The 10,882-nt window shown below is 44.2% G+C and overlaps 1 protein-coding gene across 1 annotated transcript; it reads left to right on the top strand.

The window, feature by feature from the left end:
* The first annotated feature begins 5,734 nt into the window (after window positions 1–5,734).
* Window positions 5,735–10,245, top strand: rpl35a (ribosomal protein L35a). The gene is made up of 5 exons (XM_086262595.1): window positions 5,735–5,813; window positions 6,654–6,698; window positions 8,055–8,207; window positions 8,282–8,426; window positions 10,164–10,245. The coding sequence occupies exons 2-5, from the start codon at window positions 6,688–6,690 to the stop codon at window positions 10,185–10,187; spliced, it is 333 nt and encodes a 110-aa protein (XP_086118721.1). The 5' UTR covers window positions 5,735–5,813; window positions 6,654–6,687; the 3' UTR covers window positions 10,188–10,245.
* The last annotated feature ends 637 nt before the right edge of the window (window positions 10,246–10,882 follow it).

The raw sequence follows: 10,882 nt of genomic DNA, 5'->3' as shown, positions 1-10,882 counted from the left end.
GCTGTTTTTCCACTTGTGTGTTTTTGCTGTTTCAGTCATAAAATAAATAGAATGTGGCTTTGATGCTTTTATTGTCTCAACACCGCACACAGGAAGTGGTGAAAAACATGTGGCCAAAAAACAAGAACACCATCAGCTGATTGTGTTCATACTGTAAATGTTTCCTATGTTTTCTGTTTTTCTCTCCTTGGTGTTTTTTGTTTTTGTTTCTGTGAATAAAGTAGAAATATTTGTCACAGGTGAACGTCACGTCTGCAGCTCTGTTCCCGGGTCAGGACGCTGCGACAGGAAGTGCAGTCTAATATAACGTAACACCGGTTTGTGACTGAAAGTATTCATGACTCCTCTGGAGAACAATAATCATGTTTCACGGTAGGATTTTGTGACATCTTTTCAAAGTATGTTTGGAAATCAACCAAGCGACAGCGTGTCACATCAGGGCTGTTTATGAAGAACAGTCTAACTTCACATTCTTTAATGACACGCAGTGTGTGCTCTCATTGATGCTGTGGTGTCCTGGAGTGAGGTGTTCTTAAACAGCGTGGTTTATTACAGGACGTGCGGCAGCGTCCTCACAGGAAGCCCTGAGGCCCCAGATAACATTGTGCTTTAAACTGTGTCATATCAGACGCAATAATCACACCTCCCAAATACTTGGCTCTGAATTTTGCATTTATTTAAATTCAGCTTTAAGCCTAAATCTTCAAACACTTTGGCGACAGTGGGAAGGAAAAACTCCCTTTTAACAGGAAAAAACATCCGGCAGAACCAGGCTCAGGGAGGGGCGGGGCCATCTGCTTTGATTGGTTGGGGTGAGAGAAGGAAGACAGGATAAAGACATGCTGTGGAAAAGAGACAGATTAATAACAGGTGAGAACAGAGAGGGCAGCATCATCAGCTCACTGGAAGGTTCAGAAGGTGGTCAGCTGGTAAGGAGCGACGGCCCAGCCCTGTTGTTGACGATGAAGGTCATCTGTTTAAGGAGTGAGCTGTTGATCAGTCTTCACGGATCAGTGGGCAGGTGTGTAACCTGAGCCTCAAACACCTGCTTCACTGTGAGATGAAGCAGAGCTTTAACGTCAGGCTGTTTGAGCCTCCACCAGTTATCTGGTAAAATGGCCATGTACCATCTGGTGGTGACCTGACTGCCAGCTCCATGGATCACTTTCGATGTCGAGGTCCATGTGAAACAGAGAGCTGATGATTTCTTTCCTCTGGTTGCAGGTATGCCCCAGGGACCTGTCCTAGGGCCCCTTCTTTTCATCCGCTTGGACACATTTTCGTAAATACAATATTCACTGTTTCACTGTTATGTTGATGACACCCAGCTTTATTTGTCCACTAAACCTGATTCTGCTCTCCCCCCGTCCTCCCTCACCCTCTGTTTAGCCAAACTAAATTCGCGGTTCTCTTACAATTTTCTCAAACTCAATAGTAACAAATCTGAGCTCCTCCTAGTCGGCACTAAACAAACGCTATTCACAACTAATAGCTTTTCTATTACAATCAATAACTCGCCGGTCTCCGTTTCCCCATTTGTGAAAAATCTGGGTGTCATCCTTGATAGCACTCTATCTTTTAACTCCCACGTCAATGACATCACTGCATATTTCCAACATTAATCGTCTCCGTCCTTTTCTCTCCCCATATGCCGCTGCCATTCTTGTTCATAGCCCGGTCACTTCCCGGATCGATTACAGCAACTCTCTTCTTTTTGGTCGTAGTCAAAAATCTGTCCATCATTATATTCCTCTAATATGTTTGATGGTTGTGTTGATCTGTGTGGGACTGGGGGGGGGGGGGCGTTGTGGGTTTTTTTTTCATATATATGTGTGTTTATTTACTTAGGAAAATGAAGAAAGGTTGATTGTATTTTGGTAACTGCAAGTACTGTTGTTTTCTTTTTTCAATAAAAAATATTTTCAAAAAAAAAAAAAAAATCTGTCCATCAGCTTCAACGTGTCCAGAACTCTGCTGCTCGTATCATCACCAGGACTCCTTCTATGCACCACATCAGCTCTGCTCTGCAGCAGCTTCACTGGCTTCTGGTTAAATACCGCATCAATTTCAAGACACTTTTGTACACATTCAAGGCTACCCATCATCTCTCGCCTTCATACCTCTCTGACATGGTTCAGATCACCGTTCCTTCTCTGTGTCTCACATCCTCCTCCTCTCTTTCGCTTTCCATCCCTTCCCCCCCGGCTAGCCACCGTGGGGCGCAGGGCTTTCTGCTGCTCTGCCCCCCGTCTTTGGAACTCCCTCCCTCCTGAGATAAGAAACATCACTTCCCTCCCTCTTTTTAAGTCCAGACTCAAAACTCACCTGTTCACATTAGCCTATTACACATAATTTTTTCCATCCTGCTACTTTAATTTGTTTTATTTATTTGCTCAAAGTTTTATCCTTATTATTTTGTAAATTGTTATGTTTGTTGTTGTTATTGCTTGTGTACAGTGTCCTTGAGTGTTTTGAAAGGTGCTTTCTTAAATAAAATTTATTATTATTATTATTATTGTTATTATGATTATTTCAACTGTTCCAGACGCTCTTGTGATGAAAGAGTGGCCCTATGGTTTCCTCATTAATGAGTGTTTATTCATCATTATATGAAGATGCAAGAGCCAGGGATAGAAGCACATTTTACAAGACAACATAGGAGCAACTAGAAAGTGCATTTTCTGAAGAAACTGCAGTGTGAATGCTTGAATCTGAATGTATGAGCTGAAATGAATTAATTATTGAATATTAAGCTAAAAATGTTGAATGAGCTGGAAAATACAGAGTTTGATGTTCACACAGAAAAAGTTGGAAAATAGCTGAAAAGTTTTTAAATTTAAATTAGAAAAACCTAAGTAATGAGAAAAGAACATTTAGAGTCAGAAAACATCTGAAAGAATATTAAAAGGTCATATTCTTTGAATCACTGAATGACTAAAATGTGATCCCTCCACTTGTATCCACACAGTTTAAAAAGTTTAAATGTCTGAGCTTTGAAAGACACGCTGTTGGAGAGAAAACAACGATGGCGACATTTTGAGGGTAAAATGATGGCTGTAGAGCAAACACTGTGGACACAGCAGCAGTTGAAAGAGAAGTGCTAAAGATGAATCTTGGCAGAGTGAGAGAGAGCTCGTTAAGCAGGCAGGTGTGAGCCTGGTTGCTATAGTGACCGCACCCAATGGCTCCATACACACGGACACAGACATGCGCCTCACTTTTGCTGCTTAAAATGAACAGAAAAGTCAGGCCGAAACAAATCGTTCCCAAATGAAAAGTACAAGTCGTATTGACAAAATTCTTTCACCGTGAGCGGCAGCAATGTCCAGTCTACCAGATTCTCAGTTGTCATGCCTGTGGAGTTTATTATATGGACGTGGTGACAGTGTAAAGACACCATGCTCTTCTGATTTTCAAACGAACCTTCTGAGCCATTTTAACATTAGAGTCTATGGAAGAGTTGGAGGGAGGAGGCTGTGCATTGGTGACATTTATGAAAGAACCATAACACCTAGGACAATAGTAAACACATTGGATGAAAGAGGACAGCGATGGATAAGTTTTGAGGGTAAAATCATACCTGTAGAGCAAACGCTGCGGACACAGCAGCAGTTTTAAAAAAGATTTTTTTGCTCCTCTCACTCTAGCAGTTGAGCTGTCTCACTCTAGCCCCAACATTCCGTCCCATACACACCCATTATAAACTCTGAAACGGGTGAAAAAACATCATGAAACTTAAACTAGAACTGAAGAAAAAGTATAATAGATATTGAAAAGATAAATACAAGTTGAATAGTTGAATCTCTTGGCTTCGTTTTAAAGTTTGAATGGTGGCTCTATGTCAATGTATGTGGAAGTAGTAGGAGTTGAAAAATAAGTAAGTTGAATGAGGGTTTGAAGGGTCTCCAGATTGAAATACATGGGAAATTTTTGTTGAAAAAAGTTGAATAAAATTAAAAATATAAATGTTAAAAATGAGAAAAATAGAAGCAGTCGTGTCCAAAAGATGAGGAATCTAATGGTGTTTGAATGGTTTTTCTAAGTTGAACGGTTTTGAAGGAGTTAGCGTCCAAAAAACTTACGGAAAAATAATAATAAAGATTCAAAGAACAATAGTGTGCTTTTCAAGCATTCACACTAATAAGAAGAAAAATATACATCATTGAAAACATCAAGAATACATAATGACGTCATCTTGTTGTTATGGCAGCAGGTAAAAAACAGACATCCCATCAGTTATTATGGTGTGTGTGTGTGTGTGTGTGTGTGTGTGTGTGTGTGTGTGTGTGTGTGTGTGTGTGTGTGTGGCGCCATCTTAGATGAAGACATGAGTGGAACCCCGAAGTGTGCTTTGATTGTAACAATGACATCAGGCTCCGCCCATGCACTACTGAACAAAACTAAGTATGAAAAGGAAAGGAAGAGCAAAACAGTGAAGGGTATATAAAAAGGTCAATATATACAAATAAAGTAAAGCAATAGTCAAACTACAAAGGCAGCGGAGCCGTGCAGCTCTGCGTGCACACAGGGATGACAGCATTTCGTGCTGTTGCTGGGCAGCCAAAGGACATGAGCAGTTTTTGGGGAATGGTGTTTGTTCCTGGGGTGACATCAGATAAGACTCAATCCTGCTTCATAGTGCAGACCTCAGGTGTCTGCAGGTGAGACAGCTGATGGAGAAGGTCAGAGAAAACAGACTGTAATCAACGTTGGAGTTCTGGGTTAAACAGGTAACGCTGCCGTTCAGACCAATCACCACACAGTCACAGAGGCGTTTACCTGGGAGCAGGTGAGGCTCATTATCCTACAGCCAGCTGGAGACTTACCTGACAGGGTGGGATGGAGGGAGGTAATCCGCCCTCTTATTGATACAATAAAGTCAAATATTTGTATTTTAGTTCAATTTCATTTCAAATCACTTTTATTGCCAGATTACATGTGCAGGTACACTGATACAGCACATGTAAGTGAAATTCTTGTGTGCAAGCTTCACAAGCAAAAGAGGTGTGCAAAATACAAGAAACATAAGAGCAAGCGAAGTATAAGAATGGGAATCTGAGAATTCTAAGAATAAATATGTACAAATATAAGAGTGCAGGCGCGTTACTGAATATGTATATATACATATTTGTGTGTGCGTGTGTGTGTGTATATATGCATATATATTTACATATATATATATATATATATAAAATTAAATAAAAATAAAATATACAGAGGTCAGCAGATGTTTACTGTGCAAAACAAGTGGCATTTATGTACAATATGGAGTGCATAATGTTGAAGTAAGTGAAGGTGAGGTGTCTATGAAGTGTTCAGCAGTCTGATGGCCTGATGGAAAAAGCTGTCTCCCAGTCTGCTGGTTCGGACCGGATACTGCAGAACCTCCTGCTTGATGGAAATAGTCTGAACAGTTTATGGCTGGGGTGACTGGATAGGTTACATTTGCTGCATGTGACGTCATTTGTTAGTTACCAGTTTTAGTTCTCACAAATCAAACATAAATTTTTGTTTATATTATCTTCAATAAAGCGCGTTAATGCGGTGGATTTTGAAAATTAACGTAAAAATATTACATTAACAAAGACAAAACATGAAGCCATAAACATGTATTAATATTATTATTAAAATGTGTGTTATGAAATTCTGTAAACGTGTTTTTAATTGTTTCCTTGATTACATTAAAATCTAAAAAGCGGGAAAATAAAACGAGCCTTTCTTTTCAGGCAGCTCCGCGGACACCTCTGTTTACACTAATTTCCCAGCATCCCTTTCGCCCTTCCTTTTCCTCCTTCTCTGCGGACGCGGTGCAGGTAAGAGTCAACATGTCCGCCGGCACATCCTTGAAAAATGCCCGTTAATCTGCGCGGTGGGCGGCTGATAGTCCCGAGGGGGGCCGGGGCAGGAGCCCCGGCGCTGCTCGGTCGGTCTGTGTCTGCGTTTGAGCCGCTGATGGCGGAGATTCGCTCCGGATAGAGAAGCTAGCCTCGGCTAACGAAGCGCAGGGCCGCGGGTAACCGAGCGGCTTCCGAGCTGCGCGTGCCGGCTCCCGCACACGTGCGGTAAGGAAAGGGTGTGTGGGAGCCCCGATGCTCGCGGCGGGCTGGAGCTCCCCCGGTAAACGGGCCAAACCAGAGGAGCCACCGGCCGGAGCTGACTCGGATTTTCGTAGTTTCTCGTGAAACAATGAAACGGAAAGAGCCGAATGTTACGTGCTGTATGCAGGGAGCCATCGGTTATCGATCAGTGACGGGCTGACCGCAGAATCACACGGGTTCTGAACGGGACTGTTTCTGTGACAACCTCAGACACTTTACTTGTGGTCCAAGATGCCTCTGAATAAGTCACGTGACTTTTTACCTGGTAGCGTGGCACGTGCTGTTCCCACATAAAGTGTTTCTTAAGAACAGTAAACGCATCCCAGGTTGGAGCACGCTCAGTCCTCCACCTGTGAGGTCATAGCTGACTAAACCTACAGTTATCAGGGCCTGGCACTAAAAACTCGTATTATTAGTTGCCATGGTGATGTGTCCTCCTCTGAAAACACAGCGGGTACAAAGTTGCGAGCTCAGGAAAACATGCTGGTTACCAGTGCCGTCAATCACGTGATGCTACAGTAGGTTTCAGGTGTTAATGTGACTGTTTCTGTGCAGGTGAACTCACCTGAAGAAGACCACAACGACCAAGATGCCTGGAAGGTGAGTGCCAATCATTTCACTCTGTGGTCACATGATGTATGTCTGTGTGAGCGATTTAACCTGCTGAAGTTCTGAAACAGGAGAGGGCAGACAGGTGTTGACAGGAAGTGAGTTAACTGTGAGTGCAGAGCGACTTCCTGTCTGCTCTTCAGTGATTCTGGGATGGGTTTAATAAAGTTTTATTCAAACAGGCCGTGATCTGTCAGAGATGCTGTTCCTCGCTGCAGAGACGCTGATGGTGATGATGTCATGGTTGGAGGTGCACAGATCAGGGCTCGCAAAATCGCTAGCCCAACGTCCCGGAGCTAGCGATATCTCCGGTCGGGCGACCAAAATCTATCTCAGCCCCGCCGAGTGTTTTAGGCAGAAAAAGTATGTGTGTCCATGTGTAAACGCAAAAAACGGTGAAACTCAGAAGCCTGGCAGGGAACGAGTAGCAAAGATGGCACATAGTCGTGTAAACAGAGGGACAGTAACTATGTGTAACAGCAGCAGTGTTTCTGTCACTGTAGAAGTTCATCTCATGTGAACAGTAACGTCTCGCACACCTTTGATGTTGTGTGACTAAATCTCAGTTTTCCTCGTCGACACGTAAACACCTTAGAGTTGGGTCCTTGTTGCTATAGAAACAGTTGTGGGCGCTGTCAGTGGGTCGTTGCTGGTGATCTGTGGAGCGTACAGGGGAAGCAGGTGCAGGGTTACGACCTTCGATCCTCAGATCGGAGGAGAAGGGTGAAGTAACCACGGTGACATCAGCTGGTGGAGTGGGTCACGGTTTGGCTCTGATCAATAAGCACTGGAGTTCCTATTGGTTGTTTTGGGACCTTCTGCCGCTCACTTTAGTTCTATTGATCATTTGTGTCTGATTAGTGAGTTGATCACGTTGCACAGAACGCTGGCAGCAGATAAATCAATACTTGACGTCTATCAGTCCAGAGCGGCACAGGCCTCTGGGGGTCACATTCACCCGTGGCTCCTCCCACTCCAGCTTTTTGGTGATGTTGATTCTGTCAGCTGTTTCTGGGCTGATTGATCAGTCTGATTACTGATCATTCTGCAGGTTTGATTTGCTTTAGATGTTTTAAGGTCTGTTAGAGAGATGCGGAGGGTAGCTCCGTCGTTGTGATTGATTTCCCGCCTCCTGTGTTTGGCGACTGTTTTGTGCAGTTTCTGTGTGTGTGATGGAAGGGTGAGCTCCACCAGCTGATGTCTGGGTGAAAAAGACACGCTGTGCTTTGACTTTGGTGAAACCTTTGGTCACGCTTGGGCTGGAGATGAGCAGCTCTTTCCATTGGTCAGATTTGGGGGCGTGTCAGCAGGTGGTGGTGACATGGTCTGACGCAGTCTCTCTTTCAGACTGTGGAGTAAGGCCATCTTTGCGGGCTACAAGCGCGGCCTGAGGAACCAGCGCGAGCACACGGCGCTGCTGAAGCTCGAGGGCTGCTACAGCCGGGACGAGGTCGACTTCTACCTCGGCAAACGCTGCGCCTACGTCTACAAGGCCAAGAAGTGAGCTGCCACACCGCCATCTTTCATTTACTGTTAAGGTTGGCGTGTTTCTAAGTGTGTGTGTGTGCACGCAGGAACACGGTGACGCCCGGCGGGAAGCCCAACAAGACCCGTGTGATCTGGGGGAAGGTGACCCGGGCACACGGAAGCAGCGGGATGGTGCGAGCAAAGTTCAGCAGCAACCTGCCGGCCAAAGCCATTGGACACAGAGTCAGAGTGGTGAGTCACATGACCTGATCGGCTGGGGTTACGACCTCGCAGACGTCTTGGCTGCCGCGGCGTTTCTGTGTTCACTGCTTCCTATCATGCCATCAGATCGTTTCCAATACGCTTCAGGAGTAAGTGTTCGTGCGAACTTTGACCTGCTCTGGCTCAGAGCGCTACCTGAGTGCGCTCAGTCTTTAAATTTGATTTATTCACCATGAAGCCACAGCTGGAGGCGTCATTTACAGGTTCTTTTTTATAACGTGAAATCAATATGACGAGACTGAGGGGTGTGGCTTCAGACAGCAGCATTGAGGAAGCTTATCAATATTTGAATAAATGAATAAACTCAAGCAAGACGAGAGGCTGAGTAACGTTTGCACATCATTCTGTCAGATAAACTCAGATTAGAGCATGTTCATCAGACTGACAGCCCGCTCCACCCGGCTGCTGCTGTTGGTGTACAGCTGTGAGAATAGAAAGTCTTTATCCGGTCGTTCAGTCTGACGTCACTAGCCGTGTCTGGGCCTAAACTCCGCTGCAGGTCCATATATCAAACGATCACTATGGCATTACTGAGAGTTGAAAAACTGTCTAAAGTCTTTCATCTTTAATAAAATGATCAGCGTTCTGCTCTACCAGGTGTAACAACTGAGTTTAACATCCAGGCATCCATGAAAACTGAATTTATGACATTTAACGGAGTTAGAAGTTAGCAGGGAGTTAGCTCGCTAGCTTCTATCTAAATACAATATAGCATGTCCTGACTGCGGGGTTTTGGAAACAAATTCAAACGTACATCTCTGCTATCACTTCCAACATAAATGAAGACAGAAAACTAAACAGCAGTGACGTTTGTAGGGTTACTGAAGTTGGGCTAGCTGCTATATAATGATGTGCTACGTGACCGCTAGCGACACAGCTATGTTAGCATAATATAAACAAGCTAACTTTTTTTCCACTGGATAAAAGTTAACGTGAGTGTTCTCGGTGGTCAGGAACAAATGTAATCGCATGGCAGGATGCTGTAAAAGGACCAAACTTCAGCCAGGAGAACAACTGAGATAATCCATCCACAATACGAGGTTAGTCATTCATATACTGCTGCATGGGCTGGGCTGTAGTTACATCCTAAGGTTTTAAAAACTGAGCTTAAATAAATGATTAGCGGTAATAAAAGCCGAGGGAGGTCAACAGGGATCACTGACTGTTTTAGGAGCTTTTTGAGATCAAATAGAAGAAAATACAAAACATTAAACATGTTAACAACACAAAAGCCATAAACGCAGACTACTTTAGGCCCGGAAGTAGGATTCGTCACGTCATCACTGAACAACTGGATAGGTACTATACAGATTTACAGTGAGATACAGACCTGGGGGGGGGTCTGCAGCTCTGAGCAGTATTTAGAAAAAAGTACCAAGAGAAAAAATGCTGCTGAGCGCAGATCTGATGACTCTGATTGACCATATTATTTTGCAGAAATGGCGTTCAGTCATTCGGAGTCACATCTAGAGGTCTCACCTGTCACAGGTGTTTGCTCACAGTGTGACACGCGCATTCGTACCACCGTCGCCATATCTTCCACCTCGCTCGCCGCACTGATGCTCTGAAGGCGTCTCAGGTCTTCTCGCCGCTTACTTCTTCTGTGGTTTCTCCTCCTGTGTGCATTTCCTGTGTGGTAGTTGTATTGTGAAGTTCATTTCCTGTGCGTGGTTTTATTGTGACAGTGTACTTCCTCTTTGTGTGCAGATGCTGTATCCTTCCCGGGTGTGAGGCGGAGATGGCAGCGACTCTTTGTTTGTACAGAAACAATAAAGTGATCAATAATCTGGTCAGACTCCCGCTTTGTGTTTCTCTCACACACACAGCCTTCATCTACAGGAGTCTCTCACTCTTCTTCTGACTGCAGGGGGCAGCAAAGCATTCGGAGAGGTCTTTTAAAGCAGCGGTCCCCAACCCCCGGGCCTCGGACCGGTAGCGGTCCGTGAGTCGTTTGGTACCGGGCCGCAAGAGTTGAGGCTCAGGTGTGAAATGTATAGTTTTCAGGGTTTTTATCGGTTTTCAGCGTTATTTTGTTATCGTTTTTATCGTTAACTCGGTTTTCCTGGGTCTTTCCACGTGTGTTATGAATAAATCATCTTTTTTTTCGGTACCAGTACTAGTTTTATTTTCTTGTATTTATCCGCGACACCTTAAAGGAAAATATTGTCGGGCATAAACCGGTCCGTGGGGCAAAAAAGGTTGGAGACCGCTGATTTAAAGGGTGTGTTATGTCCAGAGTTTAGGCTGTCAGGTTGTCAGGACAACGGTGATGATTGGTGGGGATTCAGGTGTGGGTGGTGCAGCACAATGAAGTTTGGAATCGACTCCAGGTGTAAGTGTTATACAGTGTTGGGAAGGTTACTTTTAAAATGTATTCCATTACAGAATACAGAATACATGCCCCAAAATGTATTCTGTAACGTATT

The sequence above is a fragment of the Aulonocara sp. 'chitande type north' Nkhata Bay genome, linkage group LG14 (assembly GCF_057382095.1).
Source record: "Aulonocara sp. 'chitande type north' Nkhata Bay isolate Kocher_YH1m ecotype deep benthic linkage group LG14, A_spYH_male_GT1.1, whole genome shotgun sequence".
Taxonomy (NCBI): Eukaryota; Metazoa; Chordata; class Actinopteri; order Cichliformes; family Cichlidae; genus Aulonocara; species Aulonocara sp. 'chitande type north' Nkhata Bay.
Note: the sequence above shows the minus strand (reverse complement) of the source record. Positions and strands in the feature narration are given on the sequence as shown.

Bases quoted from the DNA above. Each gene is read 5' to 3' on its own strand.
- rpl35a (XM_086262595.1), top strand. The intron at 8,208-8,281 runs GTGAGCTGCCAC...GTGTGCACGCAG, and splicing joins TACGTCTACAAGGCCAAGAA to GAACACGGTGACGCCCGGCG. The intron at 8,427-10,163 runs GTGAGTCACATG...CTTTGTGTGCAG, and splicing joins TTGGACACAGAGTCAGAGTG to ATGCTGTATCCTTCCCGGGT.